The sequence below is a fragment of the Leptopilina heterotoma genome, unplaced genomic scaffold, assembly GCF_015476425.1.
Source record: "Leptopilina heterotoma isolate Lh14 unplaced genomic scaffold, ASM1547642v1 Lhet_183, whole genome shotgun sequence".
NCBI classification, from domain to species: Eukaryota; Metazoa; Arthropoda; class Insecta; order Hymenoptera; family Figitidae; genus Leptopilina; species Leptopilina heterotoma.
Window position 1 is genome coordinate 436,363 of NW_025110901.1, and position 27,163 is coordinate 463,525.

Below are 27,163 nucleotides of genomic sequence, written 5' to 3' on the forward strand. Positions count from 1 at the left end.
TAAAGTGTATTGATACTAATATCGAATTTCTGCAAAGAATTATACTATTTATAAAAGTAATTGAATCCTTCAAAAGAATAATGTTATTATTTATAAAAATAATCAAATGTTTGGGTAGAATTTTATTAAAATTTTCGAAAATAATTGAATTGTGGAGAACAATTTAATTATTTTTAAAAATAATTCAAATTTTGACGAGAATTTAAAAAAAATTTTGAACATAATTGAATTTCTGCGAAGAATTTTATTACTTTTGAAAAAAATTGAATTGATTTTTAAGAATTTTCTGGAAATTTATGAAAATAATTGAATTTTTTCGACGAATTTTAATAAAATTTTTAAGAATAATGACATTTTTCGAGGAATTCGATTAAAATTGTATCAAAAATAATTGAAATTCTGCAATAAGTTTTACTATACGTATAAAAATAATGTAATTCCTAAAAAGAATTTTATTATTTACGAAAATAATTGAATCCCCGTAAAAATTTTATTATTTATGAAAATAATTGAATAAATGAGAACAAATTTATAAAAAAAATTTTGTAAATAATGAAAGTCGTGAGAAATTTTTATTACTGTATTAAAATAATTAAAACTTGATGTAGAATTTTATTACATTTTTTTTAAACAATTGAATTTCGGAGAAGAATTTAATTATTTCTAAAAATAATTGAAATTTTGACGAGAATTTAAAAAAATTTTTGAAGAATTTTATTACTTTTGAAAATAATTGAATTGATTTTTAGAATTTTATGGAAATTTATGAAAATAATTGAATTTTTGTGAAAAATTCTTTTTAAAAATAATATTTAAAAGAATTGAGTAAATCTGAAGAATTTTGTTATTTATGGAAATAATTGAATTCTTTGGACGAATTTTAATAAAATTTTTAAGAATAATTACATTTTTCGAGGAATTTGATTAAAATTGTATCAAAAATAATTGAAATTCTGCAATGAATTTTACTATTTATGAAAACAATTGAATATATTGCGAAGAAATTTTAATTATTTTTAATTGAATGTCAAGAAATTTCAATTATTTCAAAAATTTTCAATTATTTGTTTATGAAAATTCAATTATTTTAAAACAATAGAATTGAAAAATATCAAAAATCTTTTTTTTCAGAATTTTCAAAAAAAAACTTTGCGAAAATTCAATTTTCTTAAAAAAATTGAAGTGTGTATCTTTTTTTAAATTAACTAATAGAAATTTTAATTATTAATCTTCACACTAAGAAACATGAATACATTAGAATCTGACTCGTTTTAAAATTCAATTATTTATCAATTATTAAATTAAAATACTTTGAAAATTCGATTTGTTAAAAAGTTTTTAATGAAATTCTTTAACAAATTTAATTATTTTCAGTTGACTTTCACAAAATTTCTATTAATTCGATAATTTTTTTAAAATTTATTTACATACTACGTGCATACTATATTTGAATTACTATCAAATTAATTATATTTAACTAATTCAAATTTAGAGAACAGTATAAATATCTACAAAAATTGAAATAAAAAGCGATTTTTTAAAAACGAATCAAAATAATAAAACTTATTTTAATTTGGTGAAAAAATTCCCGGTTTACTAATTATTAGTGAAATTCCAATATTTGGAATCAGTAAAATTGCACTGGCTATCAAGAAAATAATTACTACTAAATCAAAATTTTACAAATTAAAAAATTTTGATGAGCAAATACCTAATTCTTTTTAAAAATACAAAAAGAGATGCACTTTAATTTCGTATTCAAATGTATTAAATTGAGGTTAATTTGTTATATAAACTAATTGTTTCTATTGATGATTTCACATTTTATTTATAATCAAATTACTGTGAGAGATATTTTTTTTTTGTGAAGAGGGGATAAATATTTACAGTCAGTGATATGCTCATTTAAAATGCCTCGATGAATACCACTTTGCATTGTTTTAAATATATAGAGAGAGATATATATGCAACTCGATGTTATTATTCATATATATGTTAATTATCTGTTAAGTTCTCACAGAATCCAATTTTAAATATGAAACGAACATTAAATTGTGACATTTAAATATATATATATATCACTTTGTATTTTTGTACGAAACTCTTTTTTCCATTTTTAAATTTAAAAAGGGAAATTTGCATAAGTAATTAGATTATATCGAATATTCTTCCCAATTAGAGTAATATGAGAATGACATTATTTGTGTGTAAACAGATATTAAATTGTTATTTACAGCTATTTTATTTTTGTATCAAATTTTAAAAATTCGTTCCATCGAAATAAATCCCTAACAGAGGTATTAATAATAATAATAATAATAATAATAATAATAATCGCTAAAAAATTAAAAATAATTGGAAATTAAATATTATTAACATAAATGGGAAATAATTTAATAATACTATTTAAATAGTGGAAAAATATAATGTTAGATAAGCTGTAAATTTTGTTGAGCTTTAGAGTGATATTAAACTATGTTATAATATACAACTCATGTTGGAAAATAATTGGAGCTTACAATTGGATGCAACGTGTTCATAGCTAATCAGTTTGGATCTGATGGCAGTGGAACTGGTAGTAAACTGTTAGCCAGAATCAATATTACCATTCGCGAGTGGCTACTGTAATACCGATAGTTACATATTATATTTGATCAGCAAATGCTCAACTTTATGGAGGAACGAAAACATATATATATATATATTCTTAGGGGGAACAAATTTAATTACTTTTCATTCAATTATTATTAATTTTAAACAAAAATATTAAAACCCTATTAGTAGAATTATATTCGTCTAATTTTATGTTTTACTGAATATTCCCTTTTTCTCTCTTTTACCTTTTTCTTTCACTCTTTTAAATATTATCTTAACTTTAATATTAATTAATTATTTAATTCATTCATTCATCATATTTTTTATTATGACAATTATTTAGATGTAATTTTTATTATCACTATTAATTACAGTTTTTATCACACAACCAAGTACTTTAATTAATTACATGTAACTTTTAACAACTGAAAAATAATTTCAGAAATAATTCGAGTTTGAAAAAAGAAGTTTGCAATCAAGGTATTGGAAATTTATTCAACATCTGGAAAATTGTTAATCACCTATTGAAATGAAATTCCAAAATTTGTTTCTAATCTATATTTAGAAAAAAATATTTTCCTACGACAGCAAAAAATTTTGTTAAAAAATAATTCACTTGATGTAACTACATTTTTGTACAATTTTTTTATTACTATCTAAACATTTTTATTACTGTCTATACCTACAGACATTGTTTTTATTACTATCTACATTTTTTTATCAATACACTATCTATAGGTCAGTTAAAAAACTAAAATTTACTTTCCAGTATAAAAATTATTTACAAATATTCATTGTGCTTTGTTATATTTGTTTAAAACAATAAAAGTAACATCAATTAATTATTTTTTTATCTAGTATTTTAATTAAAAAGATTAAAAACATTAACATTTAATGTTACACTGAACAAAAATTTATTTGAGTCAAATAACTAAATTATCCTTAAAAATCATAAAATTTTTCTTCAAAATTTTTTAAATTTAACAAAAAATTTTTTTTTTACATTTTACGTAATAAAATTTTTGGCAAAATTTCAATTATTTTCGAAAACTTTCTTCAATTCAATGATTTTTAATGTCTACTATTTTAATAAAATTTTCCAAAAGAATTCAATGATTTACAAATTTTTTTATAAATTTCTTTGCAGTAATTCAATTTGTTTTTATAAATAATAATAATTTCACAGGAATTCAATTATTTTCAAATTTTTTAAATAATTTCCTCGCAATATTTCAATTATTTTCATAAACAATAAAATTTTTTACAGAGATTCAATTATTTTCAAATTTTCTTTAATAATTTCTTCGCAATACTTCAATTATTTTCATAAACAATAATTTTACAGAGATTCAATTATTTCCATGAATAATAAAACTCATCGCAGAATTTCAACTATTTTTTTAATAAAATTTTAATCAAATTCCTCGAAAATTGTAATTATTTTTGAAAATTTCATTAAAATTCGTCGAAATAATTCAATTCTTTAAAAATTTGTTGATAAAGTTCTTTATGAGAGTTAAATTTTGACAAACAATCGTTTATTCAATAAATTATTTATTTTCACATTTAAATAATTGAATTCTCGTAGAATTTTCTAATAAAAATTTATTTTCATTTCATAAAAATGAATTTCAGTTAAAATTTTAGATAATAATTTTTTTGAAAAAGTTTAATTGAACTTTTTTTGAAATTATTTCAAGTTTTTATTTTCTAAATATTTAATTGAAGAATTTACAAATAATAGTAATTTCGCTAAATTAAATTGTAAACAAATAGATTTGAAAATTCTCAGGGAACTTTTGCAAAAAATTAATAAAAATAATTGATAATTGAATTATCTCAAAGAATTTTAATACAATTTTTGAAAATAATTACATTTCACGAAGAATTTAAAATTGCATTAAAAATAATTGAAATCCTGCGAGGAATTTTATTATTTAGGAGTATAATTGAATTCGTGCAATGAATTTTTATTACTTTTTTAATAATTGAAATCCTGTGAAGAATTTTATTATTTATGAAAATAATTGAATTCTTGCAACGAATTTTATTACATTTTTTTTTTTTTAAATAATTGAATTCTTTTGATAAATTTTATTAAAATAGTAGATTTTGAAAATATTTGAATATCAGAGATGAATTTCATTATTTATGAAATGTAATTGAATTCTTGCATAAAAAATTTTTGAAAATAATTACATTTCTCAAGCAATTCATTTAAAATAATTGAAATCTTATGAAAAATGTTATTATTTATAAAAATAATTGAATTCATGGGAAAAATTTTATTACTTGTAAAAATAATTGAATTTTTGCGAAGAATTTTATTAAAATTTTTGTAAATAATTTAATTTTTTACAAAAAATATTATGGAAATTTAAATTATTATAAAACACAATGAAGATACCGATTGCTCCGAGTCGAAGACTTGGAGTGATCGATATCTTCATTGTGTTTTATAATAATATTTTTTTATAAGTTGTTGAATTTCATAAAGATTTGAATTTGAATGTTTTGAAGAATTTTAATTCCTATGAGAAGATAAATAAATAATTAAAATTTTTTTTCGAAGTTATTTCAATTTTTTGATATCTAATAATTTTTAGAGTAGAACAGAATATTTTTTAGGATAAGGTCAAAATTTTTTCTGGAAATCAGGGAAAAACAAATTTAATTTTTTGTGGCAACCCCGAAAACGCAGTTTAATGCTATTTGAACCAATAAATTGAGTATTTGAAGCAAATACCATTTTAATTGACTCAAAAATTATTTGATTCAAGTAAATATTTAATTGACAGTCAACCAATTAATTATTTCAGTCAAATAATTTTTTTAGTGCAATATTAAATTTGAATATTTCTAATATTTTAATATTAAACATTACCATCTAATATTATTAATATAAAACGATTGTTTTAATATCAAACCAACAACTTAATTTAATTTTTAATTTAAAAACTTTTAATATTTGTTCAAAGCAACACAGAATTGAAATAAATTTTACTGTCTACCGTTCAACAAAAACTTTCAAATTGTTAATATAACAATCAGAAAATAAACAGATAATTTCCTACCAAGTTTATAAAAAAGAAATTCTTTATCTTTCGAGATTTTCTCAGTTTTTAAGAAAGAAAAATTTTTCCAGAAAGAAAAACAAATACTTAACGTAATTAAGTATGAAAATTTTATTCAACTCTAGAAGCTCACGATATATAAAAAAAATTAAAAGCCAAACTCGAAACACTATAATTGCTTTTCACATCAAACAAAAGCGTTTCTCTTTCAACAAAATATTTATGCCATCGTATTATAAACTTCATGAAAACAAGAAAAATAAAGAAACGGACAATTGAACAAAATTATAAAATTTCTCCACTATTACAATATAGTATATGGTAATTTGAATTAATTCAATTACACAACTTAATTCACAGAGAAAGAGAGAGAGAGAGAGAGAATATAAATTCGCAATATGAATACAATTCATAAACTTGGTTGGAAGTATCATTTAAATTGTTTCAAATCCACATTCAAAATTGAATAACTTCACATCGTCACAGAACGAAACGTAGAAATTAATTTAATGAAAGAAAATTAAAAAAAGAAAAAAAGAAAAGGGAGTAAATTAAAAAAAAAAATAAAAAGTATCGTTAGAATATATATACAGCTATCAAGTTAAAATGTATATACATCCATACAAGGTAAATAGTTTCGGACGATAAATTCGTTTTCGAGAGTTTCCATGATATTTGCTGCGCAGAGTGGAAAATAACATAGAGCAAGAGAGCATAGAGTGAGAGAGAGAGAGAGAGATGGTATATGTGTATCACACAGGGTTGCACGAATTTAGGTAATGGAATGAAGCCCGCGTTGGGAGGAAGTGATTTCATTTCCTTGGGGTAATGTACGCACGCACGCGCATTCTTTTCTCTGATAAACAGCGGATGCCATCGCCGTTTAACTGGGGTGCTGCTGGAATATCAGAGAAAGACAGAGAGAGAGAGAAAGAAGAAGAGAGAAAATGTTTTGGCGACAGTCCCTATTACAGACGAGTCATCGATTTCACAGACGACGCACGCAAGCGCACCAGAAATACACTCTCCGCTGCTGATTGGTGACGAAAAGTGGCGGTATCATAGGCTTCATGAAAATTCACTGTTGGAAAGATAAATATACGTAAATGCGTTGTCAGGCAATCATCGACTACTCATTCTCTTCCTGATGAATGAGTTGGAAAAAGAGAGCGAAACACGGCACGATAATTCTCTTTTCCTCATTTTTCCTCATATCTCCTTCTCTCTTTTCTATACTCTTTCTCTTTTTTTATACTCTATCTTCCTTTTTTCTCTAATTCTCTTTCTCTCTTTTATACTCTAACCCCTTCTCTCTTTTTCCCTTACTTCTCTTTCTTTATACTCCAACTCCTTCTCTCTTTTTCCCTTACTTCTCTTTCTCTCTCCCTCTCTCTCTCTTTTTTTCTTACTCCTCTTTCTCTCTATTTTATCCTCTCTCTTTTTCTCATTTTCAGCCAATTCTCAAAAAAAGAGAAAACGAGAAGAAAGAGTGTAAAAGAGGGAGAAAAAACGAAAAAAGTCCTAAAGAGTAAAAGAGAGGAGACAGAAAAAGAGTAAAATAAAGAAGAGAGAAAGAGGATAAAAGAGAGAAGAGAAAGAAAAAGTTTTAGAAAGTAAAGTAGAACGTAGAGAGAAAAAGAGATTGTAGGAGAGGAAAAATTGTTAAAAAAGGAGAAAAGGAATTAAAGAGCAAAATAGAGAAGAGAAAAGATAAGAGGAGAGGCAGATAGTAAAAGACAGGAAAGACAGAAAAATTAGAGAAAAGTCAGGAAAAGTAAAATTGGTCAGGGGAAAATCAGCGGTTTTTGTAATAAAAATATTGGAAAAAATTAAATTTTTACAATTCATAAAATTAGAATTAGAATTCTAATACAGAACATTCAATTTTTTCTATTTCTCCTAATAATTTATTTAATTTATTTTTAAATAACTTAATTCTTGAATAAAATTATTACTTGTAAATTATTATTTAATAAATAATTTTACTTCAAAATTTCAAAATTAATTGAATTTTTAAAGAGATGCGTTTGCAATATAAATAAATAGTTGAACTTCAAGAGGTTTCAGATTAAAATTTTATAATGATTGCAAAAATTCAATTATTTTCAAAAAAAAAATAATAAAATTCTTCGCAAAAATTCAATTTTGTTCAAAAAATTTATTTAAATTCTTGTCAAAATTTCAATTATTTTTATAAATAATAAAATTCTCCTCTCTGAAATTTAATTCAGAGATGTTGCCAATTCTTGGCAAAATTTCAATTATTTTTATAAATAATGAAATTCCCCTCTTTGAAATTCAATTATTTTCAGAAATTTTAATAAAATTCTTAGCAAAATTTCAATTATTTTGAAAAATTTTCCTCAATTTAATGATTTTCAACATCTACTATTTTAATAAAATTTTCCAAAAGAATTCAATTATTTAAAAAAAATTTGATAGCAATCTACGCAAAAATTCAATTTTTTGCATAAATAATAAAAATATCAAAAAAATTCAATTATTTTCATAAATAATAAAAATTTCAAAAAAATTCAATTATTTTCATAAATAATAAAAATTTCAAAGAAATTCAATTATTTTCATAAATAATAAAAATTTCACAGAAATTCAATTATTTACAAATTTTTTAGAAATTTCATCGTAATATTTCCATTATTTTCATAAATAATAAAATTTTTTTACAGAGATTCAATTATTTTCATAAATAATAAAACTTATCGTAGAATTTCAATTATTTTTAATACAATTTTATTGAATTTCTCGAGAACTGTAATCATTCTTAAAAATTGTTTTAAAATTGGTCGAAGGAATTCAATTATTTAAAAATTTGTCGATAAGATTCTTTATGAGAATTCAATTTTCAGAAACATTCAATTATTCAATAAATTATTTATTTGCATTTTATTTGTATTTAAATAATTGAATTCTCGTAGAATATTCTAATAAAAATTGATTAAAAAATGAATTTCAGTTTAAATTATTTTAGATAATAATTGAATATTAAAACCATTATAGAGTGAATTTTTGGAAATATACATGAATTTTGAAAAGGTTTCAAATTAAAATCTTAGAAAATCTGAATTTTTAATTGAAGAATTTCTGAATAATTGAAATTTAATAAAATTGAATTGTATACAAATGTATTTGAAAATTCTCATAAAACTTTTTCAAAAATTATTAAAAATAATTGATTTAAAGAAGAATTTTTGTAAAAAATTCTAGAAAATAATAATTAAATTGAAATAATGCAAATAATTTTGAAGCAGTTGCAGTAACAATATTCTTATAATATAAAAAATAATGATTCCATCACTCGGTCTTCTCTTAATTATTATAAAACATGAAGAAATCAACAATAGTTATAAGTTGTTATTGTTGAATTTCAAAAAAGTTTAGATTTGAAATTTTTGAAAATCTTTATTCCTATGTAGGGAAAAATAATAATTATCAATAACTTCTTTTTTAGATAAATATTTATTTATTTTAAGTAAAAGTTACTGATGTTTTCGAATAATTTCACAACTAAAGAAATTCGTAAATAAAAGTAATAGAATATTTTTTTTTTAAATTTTAATCATTTTAAGAGTGAATCAGAATTTCTTCAGGGTTAGGAAAAAAAATTTTCTCTGTAAATCAGGGAAAATTAAAAATAAAAGCGAAATTAAATTTTTGTAGCATCAACCCTTAATAAGTTAGGAGAGTAAGAAGAGTTAAAGAGTAAAAGAAAGAGGGGAGAGAAAAATAGTTGAAGAATAAGAAAATAGAGAGAGGGAGAGAGAAAGAGAGAGTAGAGGAGAGAAAGAGGGTATAAGAGAAGAGTAAAAGACAATTGAGTAAAAGAAAAGAAAGTAAAGGACAGAAAAGAGTAAAAAAGAAGAAAATAAGAAAAGAGTAAAAAAGGAGGAAATAGAGAAAGTAAGAAAAAATAGAGAAAATAAGAGAAAATAGAGAGCAAGGAGAGTAAGAGAAAAGAGAGTAAAAGAGAAGAGAGTAAGAGAAAAGAGTGTAAATAACAGAAAAGAGTAAAAGGGAAGAAAGTAAGAAAAATGAGAGAGTAGAAGAGGGAAAGGAGAGGGAAAGGAGAGAAAAAGGAGAGAAAAAGGAAGAGACAAAAGGAAAAGAGAAAGTAGAAAAGATAGTAAAAGGGACGAGAGTAAAAAACAAAAGAGTTTAAGAAAAGAGGGTAGAAGAGGGAAAAGATTAAGAGAGAAGAGAGTAAAAGACAGAAAAAGAGAAGAAAGAGAAGAAAGAGAGAAGAAAGATAGCAAGAGAAAGGCGACATGAGAGCAAAAGAGAGAGAGAGAGAGGAAAATTGTAAGAGAGAATAGAGTATTAGAGACCTGAAAGTGTAGAGGAAAGCAGATTTACCATATACACTGAGAGAGGGTTATGGCTGCAAACGAGCATAGAAAGGAGAGAAGGGGTAAACGTTAAGGCATGAGTGTTAAGAGGCAGTTTTCACCCCCCTCACTCCCCATCTCTTTCATTCGCTCGTTTTACCCACATACTTTCACACAAACTTTATACACACGTATATATAGAGTAAAACAACCCCACTTTACGCTAGTAGAAGCTTTTCTCCACGATAGCTTTCCTCTCCCTTTCCACCTTCCCCCCACTCAATTTCCCCTTCCGCCCGAGTATTACCCCCACTCTATCACAAACTCCATCCACCCCTAACTTGAGCGCGCTACTGTACAGCTCTTAACCTCCGCACCCCTAAAATCTACGTAGTAGCACATCCAGCCATCTCTCGTTCCGCCAACGACCCCACTATGTAGTCGCATAGTTTATGAACCTGTGGCTTCAACGGACTCACTCTTCCTCCTAAGTATAGAGCTATATGGGGAGGAAGAGAGACGGAGTGACTTACGACAAACTATAACTTTCAACCACGCTATCGCTTTGTTCCATTATCACACAATAACCGTGAGCTAAATTGTTTATTTATTTGAGGAAGAAGAAAAAAAATGGGAGAGAAAATAGAGAGTCGACGATTACTTGGGAAAAAAAAGGGGAACTTTAATTGAAATGTGAAAGAATTCTCTCTATTGTTTTTGGCGTTAACGCAATTATACTTCTTTAGATTAACTCCGTGATAATTAACACTCTCTGCTGTGGAGGGAGTAGGAAATCAACCCTCAATGGGAGTTTACAAACGGCGCACCCTTTTTAAGGTGAAGAAAAGGGCAGACGTTGAAAGTTGTAATTATACTCCTCTACAAGTAGGAGTATAATTTAGTGGGAGTACTTTAGGAGTCATTGCACTTGAGAAAAGTTAGCGACACGCTTATTTATCTGACAAAAATAATAGCAGTGCAAAAAAAAGGGAGTTAACTTTCAACTCCAAACGAGATTATCTATAAAAGTCACTCCCTTTTTGGAGTTAAAGCGAAAGGAGTAAAATTTAGAGCGTTAAAATTTTACTCCTCTACATTAACTCCTCCTTTTAATGTAATTGTGAAATAACTCCGAAAAGAGTAAATGACAAAGTCGTTTCTCTCACTCAAAATTAACTCACTTTTGGAGTAGATTTTTAACTCGAAAAACTTACTTCCAACTGCTAATACCATTTACCTCCTAAATATCCTTCAGTGTATTCTTTCAACCTCTTTAACTTCTTAATTCATTTACTTTAGATTAACTCCGCAAGGAATTAATTCGCTATAATTTGGATAATTTTAGAGAAATTGGAAATTATTGCAGAAATTCAATTATTTTCAAAACTAATAAAATTCTACTCAAAAATTCAATTATGTTCAACAATTTTTAAAAATTTTCGTCAAAATTTCAATTATCTTTAGAAATAATTAAATTCTTCTCCGAAATTCAATTATTTTCAAAAATTTTTCTCAATTCAATGATTTTTAATAGGTATTTACTATTCTAATAAAATTTTTCAAAAGAATTCAATTATTTCAAAAAAATAATTTAATAAAATTATACACCAACTTTTAATTATTTTCAAAAAATAATAAAATTCTTCGCAAAAATTCAATTATGTTCAAAATTTTTTTGAAAATTCTCGTTAAAATTTCAATTATCTTGAGAAATAATTAAATTCTTCTCCAAAATTCAATTATTTTCTAAAATTTTAATAATAATAATTAATAATTAATTATTAATTATTAATTATTAATAATAATTAAATTTTTAAAAATTCTCGTCAAAATTTCAATTATCTTGAGAAATAATTAAATTCTTCTCCAAAATTCAATTATTTTCTAAAATTTTAATAAAATTTTTGGAAAAATTTTAATTACTTTCAAAAATGATCCAAAAAAATTCAATTATTTAAAAAAAAAATTTAATAAAATTCTACAGAAACTTTTAATTATTCTCAAAAAATAATAAAAATTTCACAGCACTTTCATTATTTACATTTTTTTTTTATAAATTTCTTCCCAATCATTCAATTATTTTCATAAATAGTAAAAATTTTACGGGATTTCAATTATTTTCGTAAATAATAAAATTCTTTTCAGAAATTCAATTAATTTCATAAATAATAAAAGTTATTGCAGAATTTCAATTATTTTTAATACAATTTTAATCGAATTCCTCGAAAAAATTCTTAAAAATTTTATTAAAATTCGTTGAAGAAATTCAATTATTTAAAAATTTGTTGATAAAATTCTTTATGAGAATTCAATTTTGAGAAAAATTCAATTGTTCAATAAATTATTTATTTTTGTATCTAAATAATTGAATTCTAGTAGAATTTTCTCATAAAAATTTATGAGAAAATGATTTAAAAATGGATTCCAGTTCAAATTTTAGATTATAATTGAATATTAATTATAATTGAAAAGGTTTTAGATTAAAATCTTTGAAAATATGAATTTTTTATATTTTTAACTAACAATTCTGTGGAATTTATTTTTTTTTTAAACTTTAATTGCGGATTTTTTAAAAAATTATTTAAAGTTTTTATTTTCTAACATATATATTTTATTCAAGAATTTACGAATAATTGAAATTTTGAAAAAATTGAATTGTAAACAAATAAATTTGAAAATTTTTAAAGAACTTTTTAAAAAATTATTAAAAATTTAAAATTTAAAAATTTAAATTTAATTTAAAATTTAAAATTTTTTTTAAATTTAAAATTTAAAAAAATTCAATTTTGGAAAACTTACAAATTTTTGCAGAAATTCAATTATTTTCATGAGTAATAATATTCTCCGCACAAATTAAATATTGTTCAAAAATAATCAAATTTAATTTTGAGAAACATTTAATTATTCAATAAAATATTTACTTTTGTGTTTAAACAATTGAATTTTTTTTAATATTATTTTAAGTTTTTATTTTCTAATATTTATTTAATTGAAGAATTTACGAATAATTGAAATTTCGTAAAATTGAATATTGTAAACAAATGGATTTGAAAATTTTCAAAACTTTTCCGAAAATTATTAAAAATAATCGATTTAAAGAAGAATTTCAGTTAAAAATGTTTGTAAATAATAATTGAATTGTAAATGATTTTATCACTCGCCCATTTTTTATTATTATAAAACATGAAAAATTCGATCACTCCGAGTCGAAGACTCGGAGTTATCAATACCTTCATGTTTTATAGTTATGAAAAATTTAATTTATAGTTTTAAGTAAAATGTTCTCTTACTTGACTCGGACTGAAAAAAATTTAGTACTGCAACTTTTGCACTAAAAAAATTTAGGAACTTAATGACAATCGGAGTGGAAAGTAAAAATTTTAGAATTAAAAATTAATAAACTTTGCCTACAGTAACACAAAAATTTTCACTAATAATTCCCGTCAAAGTTAAATTAACACAAAGAAGAAAAATTACCAAGAATTTTACTCCATTTCAATTCCCCAAGAGTAAAACTATCATCCAATTCCATTTCTAGTTAAAAACTCCCATTTTCAAATACTTAAATAAAGCACAAGCATTTAAAAAAAAATACCATCCAAACAAAGAAAAAAAAGTGTCAAATTGCTTGAACTATATTTCCTGTCAATCTAAAATTAAATTAATCACGAGAAAGGAGAATAAGAATTAAACGTCACATTAAAAATAGATACAATTGATTTATATAAATGAGCGTCACATATATGTCCAGTGAAGAGTCACTTCCATTTTATATTAATCGTATAAAATTAAACTCTATAGGTTCATTATAATCAATAAAACCGTAAAGATTCAGCGGTAGAATTGTGTAAAGACACACTTTACATATATAAGATTTAAATAATTATCTCAAATGAATTTCCATGCGATGGGGAGAGAGTATATAAATAATTTAAGTTTAGAACAAAATCGATATGAGCGAAAAAGAAATAGAGAGATAAAAAGAAAGAAAGAAAAAAATGAGTTTAAAAAAAAGTCTTAAATGTTTACCTTCGTCTTACGAATACAAAAAGTTGATGTACAACTTTGTGAAAGCTCTCTTTGGGGGGAAGATGAAAAGTTATCACCAACTTTTAGGTTTAACGCCTTTGTGGGGTGCTTTCTCTTTATACTGAACTTACGATTTTTAAATGCTTCACAATTTCACGATTATAATATTTTATTCTCTTTTTATAATTTTCACCGCAAATTAACCAGAAATTTCTCTATTAACAAAATCTACTCAACTGTATTTTAAATATTTAAAAAAAACAACTCTAAATTAAAATTTTTTTTACTAAATTCAGTATTTACTAAACTTTTATGTTTAGAACAATTTAACTACTTTGTTTATTTTATAGTTTATATTTTTCATTAATAAAAATGTTACTGAACGAATTATTAAAAATAGAAATTTTATTTTAAATAATTGCCCAAATTTTAATTAATTTAGATTTAGAGAAAATAATTAAATATACAACTTAGATATTTAGATTTAATTAAAAGGCAAATAAGCAAATGAGTTATAAATTATTAAATTTTACCAACAAAAATCGATTTAATTAATTATTGTAATATCAATGATTCAGATTGATTGAGGTTTACCAATAAAAACAAAATAACAATCCACAATATTGTCAATTATTATTAATTATTAAATTTTAACAATTGTCAGTTACTAAAGTTCAATAATTGTCAAAACAAATAAATTCTATTAATGAGAATTATTAAATTTTAATAATGGCCAATTATTTAATTCAAATGTCGCATTTCATTTAAAATATCTAAAGCGAAATAAATAAAAATAAAATAAATGAAATAAATATTCAATAAACCAAATTAAAGTGGAATCGAAAACAAATGCGAAATAAAACAAATAAATAAAAATATGAACAAAAATATAAGCTCAATACATAAAATCAAAAAGAAATAAACAAAATAAGAATGAAATAAATAAATAATAAAACTAAAAAAATAATAAATAAAATAAAAAAAATAAATAAAATAAATAAAAAATAAATATTAAAAATATTGAATAAAAGAAAAATAAATAACATGAAATTAAATAAAAAGACATTATTTATAAATTTATAATTAAAAATTATGATTTTAAAAATACAATATAGGGGAAAAAAGTCACTCTACTCTTTATAAAGATGAGATATTATTGAGAAAACAATCGTGAGAATATATTTTTCCAAGGGTATTTTGAAGAAGAAAAAAAAACCGATCCATTTATTATTGTATCCGAGTTTACTGCTTATAACGACAGAGAATATATAAAGCTCGAGAGTGAATCAAAGTGGAGAAGGGCGATTTTGATCAGCCGACCATCCGGAATCAATGGGTTTGGTAAACTACTTCGAAATAATCAAGAGAATATTGTTACCAAGTCTTCAATCGACAATATAAACCCCTCTTCTCGTTAACTCTGATTCCACGAATCAAACTTATCGATTATAAGACATGACTTACTGAAACTAACCGCATCCACTGACGCACTAAATACTTTTAATTGACGATTTCTCATTCTCTCCCCCTCTTTCAACTAGTTTATCAACCACAAAAATTTATTTACATCTACAAGTGAAATAATTTTTACTTCATTAAAAAAAAAAAAAAAAAAAAAAAAAAAAAAAAAAAAAAAATTAAACGTATTTAATTTAATTGGTATAAGATTTTTATCCTCTCAAACTAATTAAAGAACAATTGATTAATTATAAATGACACTTTATTAACTCTTCGAAAAAAAATTAATTAATTTTAAAAAACAATTATTTAACTGCTTAAAATTAAAAAATTAATTAGTTGTGATGAAAAATTATATAATTGTAAAAAACAAGTAATTTATTCTAAAGAATAATAATTAATAAAACAGAATTAATTAACAGAAAATAATAAACTGAATAATAAATAATTATTATTAATATTATTATTTTCATTATTATTATTACTAGCAACAATTCTAACTTCTTAGTTCTTACTACCTTTTTTTTTAATAAAAATAACAATTTTAAAAATAATTTTAGAATTTAAAAATTTTCTAATTTAAATTTTTGTTCAAAACACTAATAGAATTCAATTTTGGCGAAATTACAAATAATTGCAGAAATTCAATTATTTTCAAAAAAAAAAATAAAATTCTTCTTTATAAAATTCAACTATGTTCAAAATTTGAAAAAAAATTCTCTTAAAAATCCCAATTATCTTTATAAATAACAAAATTCTTCTTCAAAGATCAATTATTTTCGTAAATGTAAAAAAAATTCTTGCCCTAATTTCAATTTTCAATTATTATCTAAAATTTTAACTAAAAATCTTTTTTTAATCAATTTTTATTAGAAAATTCTACAAAAATTCAATTATTTAGATACAAGAATAAATAATTTATTGAGTAATTGAATGTTTCTCAAAATTAAATTCTCATAAAGAATCTTATCAACAAATTTTTAAATAATTGAATTTCTTTGACGAATTTTAATAAAATTTTTAAGAATAATTACATTTTTTCGAGGAATTTGATTAAAATTGAATTAAAAATAACTTAAATTCTGCGATGAGTTTTACTATTTAAGAAAATAATTGAATCTCTTCAAAAAAATTTATTGTTCAGGAAAATAATGGAAATATTGTGAAGAAATTTACAAAAAAATTTGTAAATTTTGTAAATTTGCAATTTAAATTCTTCTGACTTTTTTATTATTTATAAAAATAATTGAATTTTTGCGTAGATTGTTATCAAATTTTTTTAAAAATAATTGATTTTTTTTGGAAAATTTTATTAAAATAGTAGATATTAAAAATCATTGAATTGAGGAGAATTTTTCAAAATAATTGAAATTTTACCAAGAGTTTTATTAAAATTTCTGAAAATAATTGAATTTCAGAGAGGCGAATTTCATTATTTATAAAAATAATTGAAATTTTGACAAGGATTTAAAAAAATTTTTGAACATAATTGAATTTTTGCGAAGAATTTTATTATTTTTGAAAATAATTGAATTTCAACAATCATAAAATTTCAAATTAAAACCTTTTGAAGTTCAATTATTCAGAAATATTGTAAACGTAACTCTTTAAAAATTCAATTAATTTTGAAATATTTAAGTAAAATTATTCATTAAATAATTTACAAGTAATAATTTTATGATAGTTCTTCAAAAAAAAATAAAATTCTTCTTATAAAATTCAACTATGTTCAAAATTTGAAAAAAATTCTCGCAAAAAACCCAATTATCTTTATAAATAACAAAATTCTTCTCCAAAGTTCAATTATTTTCGTAAATGTCAAAAAAAAATTCTAAATTATTTTCCATCTAATTGAAAATACAAAAATATAAATTTTAGACAAATTTTTATTCCAATTGTTTGTCTTCTTTTCCATAAATATGCTTGAGAATCTATTACAAACGGATTGTAAAATTGAAGTGATATTTTTTCCCTATGACACGTCTCAAGTGAGAAGAGTAAAAAAAAATATTACCCACATAAAGTCAACAGTGAAAAGAACTTTTACTATTCTAGAAAAACACTAAAGAGAAAAAAAAATAAACGATTTCATATTCTTTTTTTTTCGTTTCTCTCTAAAAGAGAAATATCTCTTAAAAAAGAGATATTCACATAAACGGTGAATTATTCTCCTGAATCATTGTACACAATTAATTCACCGGTCGAAAATGTAATTTTCGAAATCCGGATAATTGTTTGCATAATAGGAAACATCAGATTTTGTAAAAGCGTTCAGTAAACCATTATTATAAGTTATAGGGTTCAATTAATGCTCAATAAATCTATTATCCTTATAGCCATCATCAATGGAAATTTTGACGAAATTGGCACATGCTTTTTATGGATAATATAACTCATATTATAAATATTCATCGTGCAATTACTATCAAATATAATTAACCATATTTAATACAATATTTATTTTCATTTATTTTAACCATATTTAAATTTTTACTCTCTTTATTATAATTCCAAAATCGGGCGACTTTTATAGAATCCTTTCGTTACTAAAATATTAACTCCCTTTTTTTAAAATCTAGATTTTTAATTTAAAAACTTTACTCCCAACTCCCGATGCCATTCACAACAAAAAAATTTTTTTTTGTACAATATTCTCTCCTGTAATTAAAAATTCAATTAACCGAGAATATATTTATGTTTCAACACAGTTTAAAAAAAAAAATTATATATAAAATGAATTGACAGATTGCAAATATAAAGTTAAAAATACATGGAAACATTGTAAATTGAATGTTAAAAATAGATTTCACAATTTTTCAATAAAAAGCAAAAACGGATCAAAAAAAGTTAAATTGGTCATTAGAAATTAATTTTGATAAAAATTGTAATTTTTCACGTATTTAATATCTTTTAATTAAAAAAATATATAAAATTTATCCTCCTTTTCTAAATGAAAAGAGAAAGAGAGTTATGAATTTTTAATCGAAATATATGTTTCGATAATGCTGGTTTCCAGTTCGTTTATTATTATCGTATTAAAAGGGTATTTAAATTTAGTATTGTTAACCATAAAAGCTATAAAATTCGAAAAACAGAGAGTGCTTGCAACTGAAGTGTGTTTAGTGTTTTAGCTCTTTACAACATATATATCTATACCACACAAATATATAACTATACACATAAAGAATAAATTATTATATTCACATATCAACAGATTGTTTTATCAATGGAGGTATTATAGCATTAAATTTTTATATCAATAGATCCTGTATATTGAGGATATTATTGTTGTACCAACGAATTCTCTCAAAATTTATTGAAAGCACACCGCACGAATAAATTGATTTTAAAACAAATCACATTAACAACATTTCATTTCAAAAGCGTATATATACATATACATGTATGATACAACAATGTTAAAGGGAGGAAAAAATAAATAACTCTCTAAAATATCTACGAGAATGAAAATTTCTCTTAAAATGAAAACAAAAATATCTCATTAAATTTTGTTATTTAATAAATTTATCAACTATTTTAATTTACATAATATATACACGCGTCCCATACATTCTTTATCATCTGTTGATGCAGATACTGAAAACTTATCCACAGGTGGGTTTTAAATAACCCATGAAAATTTGTTAATTTAGTTGACAATAGATAGTCAATATAACTATGTATGTACGTATTTATATTGGAAAACAAAAAAAGTCATATCATAAAAGTATCGAATCACAAAAAATGGATGCAACTACGCGAATGTAAATTAAATACTTCAATATATCTCCAATAATTTTTTTCACAAATAGCTTTTATTTTAAATTGAAATTTTTCCTGCTCACCTAAAACCACAAATATTTGTTGAGCTACATTTTTTTTATTCGAGATTATGTGAATCAATATTTTTTAGCAAATATACAAACAAATTTTTTGTATTATTATATATAATTATTATTAGTATTTACTTGTTTAATTAAACAAGTAAATTAAATAAACAACTAAACCTTTAAGTTATTTACGTATAGTTATTTTATTATTTATATATTTTAATATTTATGAATTTATTAATTAATTTATTTATTAAATTTGTATTTATTTTTATTTAATTATTTATTTCAATAGTCTTGTAATTAGATACTTATTTAGTAATTTATTTCTGCTAATAAATTGTTAGTAAAGATTTACTAATTTTTTAGTACCAATTTATTTGCCAATCAAATTGCAACCAATTTATTTGCCACTTAACTAGCTACCAATTTATTTTCTATTTAAATAGCAACTAATTGTTTTCTATTTAAATAATAACCAATTTATTTTCCACTTAAATAGCAGCCGATTTATTTGCTTCTTAATTAATTAATAATTAATTTTGTACTTAAATAGCAACCAAATTTATTTGCTACTTAAATAAAGACCAATTTATTTTCTACTTAAATGGTAACCAATTTATTTTCTATTTAAATAACAACCAATTTATTTTCTATTTAAATAACAACCAATTTATTTTCTATTTAAATAACAACCAATTTATTTTCTATTTAAGTAGCAACTAATTTATTTACTATTTAAATAGCAACTAATTTATTTTCTATTTAAATAGCGATCAATTTATTTTCTATCTAAATAGCAACCTATTTATTTTCTATTTAAATAGTAACTAATTTTTTTGTCACTTAAATAGCAAACAATTTATTTGCAACTTAGTTAGCAACCAACTTATTTGTCACTTAAAACTTAACCAATTAATTGTTTATTTAAATAGCAACCAATTTATTTGTTACTTAAATAAAAACCAATTTGTTTGTTCCTTAAATGTCAACTAACTTATTTTATACTTAAATACCAACCAATTTATTTGCTACCTTAATAAAGACCAATTTATTTTCTACTTAAATGGTAACCAATTTATTTTCTATTTAAATAGTAATCAATTTATTTTCTATTTAAGTAGCAACTAATTTATTTTCTATTTAAATAGCGATCAATTTATTTTCTATTTAAATAGCAGTCAATTTATTTTCTATTTAAATAGTAACCAATTTTTTTGTCACTTAAATAGCAAACAATTGATTTGCAACTTAGTTAGCAACCAACTTATATGTCACTTAAAACTTAACTAATTAATTGTTTATTTAAATAGCAACCAATTTATTTGTCACTTAAAACTTAACCAATTAATTATTTATTTAAATAGCAACCAACTTATTTTCTACTCAAATAGCAACCAATTTATTTGTTACCTTAATAAAGACCAACTTATTTTCTATTTAAATAGTAACTACTTTATTTTCCAGTTAAGGGGAGGTTCCCATCGCGGGAGTCAAAAAAATTGATTTCTTTTTTATTGTATTTTTTGAAAGCTATATATATGTAGAATATGTGTGTATACCGATTTTTTGATCCGAAGAATATTTTCGATTTTATAGAGTCTTGAACTAACCGACGTCCCGAGCACTAAGTAACAAATGTCAGGCAAATCACATCAATTTTTAAAAATTTTGCAAATCTGACCTCAGAATCGTAAAGAGAGACCCTAAATACCTATAGATATTTATCATATACGCAAATTGAACAAAGAATTGCAAAGAATACAATTATTGCACAAAAATGTTTTTCAAGCTAAACGCGTTTTTCTCGAAACAAGATTTTTTAAACTGGTGGGCATCGTAGCGTCTAAACTATTTAATCAATCAACTTCGGGTTTGTGGTTTATTAAAGGTAACTAAATTCTACAGGGGTTATACCTATAATATGATAAAATTGTTAACAATACAGATTTTTACAAGAGGTCAAATATGGAAAAATAATGCAAAAACGCAGTTTTTTTTAAAAATGTGTCCGCCATTTTGTCATTTTGTTAACTTTTTAACTATTTTATAGGTATAACCTATTCTTTAGGATGTCATCTTTATAAAAAATTTTGAGTTTCTGTTTTAGACTAAAAATTGCGCAGTGTAGAATGCCCACCGTTTTCCTTATTTAAAAAAACATTATTTTCTAGATGCGCCATATTGGCCGCCATTTTGCATTTTTTTGAAAATGAAATATATGTTGTAAAAGTTCAAGAATGTATCTTTATTTAGAAAAAAAACTAAATCGCTAAGTCATAGCCGTTCTTTGCAAAAAATTGTCAAAGTTTGTGTTTATTTTGGCCTCTGCAATGAGAACCTCCCCTTAAGTAGCAACCGATTTATTTAAATAGCAACCAATTTATTTTCTACTTTAATAGTAACCAATTTTTTCTGCCACTCAAGTAGCAACCAATTTGTTTCCTATTTAAATAGCAGCCAATTTATTCTTTATTTAAATTGTAACCAATTTTTTTTTTCACTCAAATAGCAACCAATTTATTTGCCACTTAAATAAAGACCATTTTTTTTGTTCCTTAAATAAGGACCAATTTATTTGCCACTAAAATAGCAATCAATTTATTCATCATAAATCTAAAATTCAGATAAGCATTTACCAACAACTATTCCTAATCTAGAATCATAAGAAATGATCAACAAAAAAGAAGATTTAAATATTCGCAATAATATTCATGGCATGAAATGATTAATTGTACAAGCTCACCCTTAGCGCTGGATCTGATGCCTTTTCCAGACGAGGCAGGTGCAGCAACGTCAGCAACAATCTGCCTTCCATTATGTACATAAGGTTGATGAGACAAGCCATGGTGTGGGTTGCGGTGAACTCCGAGGATGTAGGGCTCGGTCTGCGGCTCACGGAACATGGTAGGTGAAGACCTCGAGTACACTGAGCGTCCACTGAGAATAGACGAGCTCGGCGATGTGGATGGACTTCTGACTCGTGAAGTGGTCGTCAAATTGAGTGGCCTATCGTCATTCATCTCATCAAGATGAATAGCCGATGTATTGTCATTGGCATTCGCCAATTGAAAAGCCGTAACACTTTGCCTCGATAATTGTTCAGAGCACTGTAATTTTGGCGACGATATTCCAATGCTGGCGATTGATGAGGGTGACATGAGCGGAGATGCAGGACTCGGCGTACATGGGGGAGACGTCAAACTGCCTTGAATTGAGGCTGGCGAGTGAGCCGGCAAGGGCGAATAAATAGGCAGTGGAGCGCGAATTAAAGGACTTCCGGTAAATCTCCTGGGGGTCGGAGCCAGTAGCTTAGTGGAGCCCATCCCTATGGAGATGTGCCCTTTGGTGGCTCCTGATGAGGGTCTACTCCAACCTAGAATATCGCTGATTCGGTGCGGTGTTGGGGTTCGAGGCGGCGTTGCGTACACGTGATCGTGCCAAGAACCGATCCTAATGGTGGTGCCGGGGTTGTCAACCGGTACTGAACCGTCAACCGTTAATTCACACCTTGTGCGTTCGCTATTTAAGAATTGCGAACTTGTCTTTGTCTCGTTGTTGTTGTCACAGGAAATTATTGTCTCTTGGGGTGAACTGGGTTCGTCATCGTTTGTCTTACGCTTATCGGTTTCTGCCATCTTGCGACGAGGACATCGGCGATATTACTTTCTTGGGGGAGGCTAACTGGGGCGATTTTAGAGTTCACCGTTAGCCGAAGCGAAATTATTTCTCGTACACCTACTACATAATTGTAGGACGGTTTGCCTAGAGTAAATCTCCAGCTAGCTACGTGCAGTTTGAGTTTAATGGATGGGTTTAAGTGGCTCTCGATCGGTTAACTTTATCAGATCGAACACACGAAACGCTTGCGCGTTTAATGTTTACACGATTAATTCAACTGAGACGACTTATCGACGGCTCGATTATAGTGTACCCCGGTTCTGGTCGCTATTGATTTAATCTGCTCTTACTGTGGTAATTTAATTTCATTGATAAGCCATTCCAAACGACGCGCCTATGAATTTCTCGACAAAATCGAGGGATGAAATTCCCCTCGTAAGTTCGCTTTTTAAGGGATCTTCGTGGGTCCATTCCCAGGAGGCCGACCGCGACACTGAATCTGCCGAGCTTAATTAAATCTTGCAGTAGAAAAGCGGTGGGGGTCTCTCTCTCTGTAATAACGCTCAAATGCTGAATATCACGAACAAAGGTCTGCCAAGTACTCAAACTCAACTTGTTTGTCGAACCACTTTAGGGCTCCTGATCGATCAATCTAATTCCCTTTCTCTCTCTCTTTCTCTACAATTCTCCGCTACAATTTATATCAAAAATTTTTACTAAAATCGTGTAGTTATTTTATTCTCTCTTTTCATTAATTAAAATACATACTTGAGAAAAAATTTCTCATCATCACCTTCTTATCCCATCGCGATGAACGCACATCCCTCTCGACTTTCTTGTCAACAGGTGTCACTAACAACACTTTGGGGCTTCAAGTCCATTTCTGAACACAACACTTTGTACACGATGCACTCATTTCCTTTTTGTTAATATCCCCAACTCTCTTTTGAGTTTACACACGACCTTCCAACACAGTACAAGTACATTTCACGACTGCTATTAATCTTGAAATCAACTGAAAACATCTTTTCAAGATCCGTTTTGTCACATTCCCCTAAATATTTCAAATTCATTTTTCCCTTTGTTACGAATTACTCATGTTGAATTCTAAACATTTCATTTCCTTTGTTTGCAATGTAAACGGATCTGCAATATCACTCTTGATACATTAGTACTATTCTGTTTAGGAGAATCACTCAACTATTTTGACAAAAAAAGATCATTCAAAATAAATTACCTTGATTGTTGTACAAATTGTTGTACGGATTGTTGAACCGATTATTGCACCAATTATTGAAGCGATAATTGAATCGATTGTTGAACCGATTATTGCACCGATTGTTGAACCAATTTGTTATTACTATTGTTTTACAATTGTCATTACTAACTATTACTACTAATACTGACTAATTCCATTAAAAAATCACCAATTCGGGAATATTTCCGATTTCCAATAAAACTACATTCCTCAAGAGTGAGGAATAATTTAGCTTTCTTGTTTCGCTTTTTTTGTTAAGTTCCCAGCTCCCGTTGATATGACAGCACTCTGTATTAATATCTTATCAGCCTCTGCTAGAATATTAAATCCCAGTGGGTTTTTAGAACCTGTTGAAATACCAGGTCCTGTTGATATTCAATATTGATCGGATATTGGAGTTACAAAAACCAATCGGAAGGTCGACGTCGATTGCTGCTCGTTCTAAATTCAATCTTTATGAAAAAGAAATTAGAAGATAACTGAATATTTCATAAATCCCCACTAATATCGAAAACTTTTTATCAATTGTAACAATTTTTAGATAAATCGCAGCACAAGTGCCATCACTAATGATGCGTTGTCCAACTGATGTAATAAATCCTGCCGATATGTCCTTGACATAATCATCTCAATATATTCCCATCAATAATCTCAATATGTTTCCATCAATAATCTGAATGTATCCTGAACAAATCTTCCGCATGTATCTTGAACAAATGTTCCAAATGTATTCTGAACAAATCTTCTCAATGTGTCCTGAACTAATTCTCCTGAATGTATCCTGAATTAATCTTCTGAATGTATCTTGAAACTCTTGAAAAATCTTGAAAAATCTTGAAAAATCTTCTCGTTGAAGTTTAAACAATAATCTTCTAAATGTATTTTAAATAATGATGTTCTAAATGTATTCTGAACATTAAAAATTTGTCCCAAACAACACTCTTTTCAATATTTTCTGTACGACAATTTTCTTATTGTCTTCTGAATATTTTCGAAACAACAACCTTTTTGATGTTTGCCGAACAATAATCTTCTGAATCTATCCTCAAAAATAATTCTCTAAATGAATTCTGAACCATTTAATGCATCTTAAAATATTGAATGTTTCTAAATATTCAATTTTTTTGAAGTTATTTAATTCTTCTGGAATTATTTAACTCTTTTAGAATCATTTAATTCTTATGGAATTATTTAATGCATCTTGAACTATAAAATGCATTTTGAATTATTTAATTCTTGAACTATTTTAGTGCACAGAATATTTAATGTATCTTTAAATATTTAATGTATCTTTAAATGTTTAATGCTTCTTGAACTATTCATGTTTCTTGAACTATTTACTGCAACTGGAACTATTCAATGCTTCTTGAACTAATCTAATGCATCTTGAACTAATCTAATGCATCTTAAACTATAATCTACCATATCGAACTACAATCTAATTGATCTGCAATCTTCCGAAAATATCCAATCTTAATTGAATTACAACTAATTAGATTCTCCTCGATTCAATACATAACCAGATCCAGAATCAAAATCACCAATTCACAAATCACTTCTCAGAATGCTTTTTAAAATTCCACATCACTGGTAAAGAATCACATATGGCAGAGAGTACATTCCATCAAGTGGATCTAAAGAAAGCGAGAAATGGCTCTCAGGAGGAGGAACAACACCCTCTCTCATCTGCTCGAAAAGCAGATGATAAATCGTCACTGATCACCAAGAACATAATTGTCAATGATTAGGTCATCCGCGACGAGACAAGCCGGCGGAACCACGTGCGCACGCGAAGCGTTACTTACTGGCTTGATTGGATAGAGAGAGGGGTTGATTGAGGGAGGGAGGGGGGAGGATGTCGAGAGAAGGAAACCGGCAGAAAAAACAGCGGCAGCAGCAGTAGCAGCAGCACGTGTTTCATGGACAGTTAACGATAGTGGGGTCGTTAGTTAGCCATAGACTCGGGTGTCACACATACTCTCTCTCTCTCAAGTTTTTTTAAAAAGGCAAATACGGGATGAAGAGAGATGGATAGAGAAAGAGAGAGAGAGAAAGATGGGGAGAGACGCGCGCGCGTCCTAGCCCGAGCCCGTTGACGCCCGATTACTGACTGATTGTCGCGAGATTTAGGGTACACGGACGAACGAGCGGGTGGTGGTAATGGCGGGTTGACGGTACTAAAGAGAGGGGGGATGGAGGGGAGGTGATGGCGGTAGGAAAGCACGGCACAGCATCGTTTGAACGCGGGGGTGGGCCAAGGGGAGGGAGGGGGGGGCTTTAGGGGCAAATCGCCGCGGGTATTGCGGGCGCAACTGCGAATAAGGGTTTAGCGAAAAGGGGGATAAGCGGAGGCGGAGGAGAGGTTTGTGATGCTCGTGGATGAGGGGTAGATCGAGGGGGAAAAGGGGTTAGTGAGGGTGAGGAGTTAACGGCCGGCGCGCGTTCTCCTACTCTCGCTAACTGCTCGCGCGTACCGACTGCCAGTGTTATAGGTGTACCCACTACCACCAGTTATTGATGCTTCTGTTTCCATTACTACCACCATAGATGATGATGCCACTGCTACTAATACTACTGCCGCTAATACTTCTGCTTCTGCTGCTACTAATACTAGTAGCACTCCACTACCACCATGATGCGTCTTGATACTACCACCACGATGTATATTTGTGCCAGCTACTACCACCATGATATTTACGTAATTCTCCTGCCACTAACACTGTTTTCGAGGGGGTTGGCAGGAAGAGAAGAGTATATAGAGAGTTGGAATGGGGTGGCCCGACGAATGCCGCTGGACGGCTGGCAACGATTTATTATTGAAAGCTATTTGCTGAGAACGAGAGAGCATTTGCCGTTTATTGCTATTTACCGTTTATCATCCATCGCTCGTTGTTGTTTTCGAATTTACCGACATCGAAACTATACCATCAGACCGCAATCATCATGATGGCTTTA

The 27,163-nt window shown here is 26.2% G+C and overlaps 1 protein-coding gene across 1 annotated transcript in view; it reads right to left on the reverse strand.

Moving 5' to 3' along the window:
• The window catches only part of LOC122500348, an 84,448-nt gene extending 58,107 nt beyond the window's left edge, over positions 1 to 26,341 (reverse strand). The window contains exon 1 of the mRNA XM_043609244.1: positions 22,076 to 26,341. Within this exon, the coding sequence (XP_043465179.1) occupies positions 22,076 to 22,967 (892 nt within the window). The 5' untranslated portion in view covers positions 22,968 to 26,341. The remainder of the gene's footprint in view (positions 1 to 22,075) is intronic.
• Positions 26,342 to 27,163: the final 822 nt, after the last annotated feature.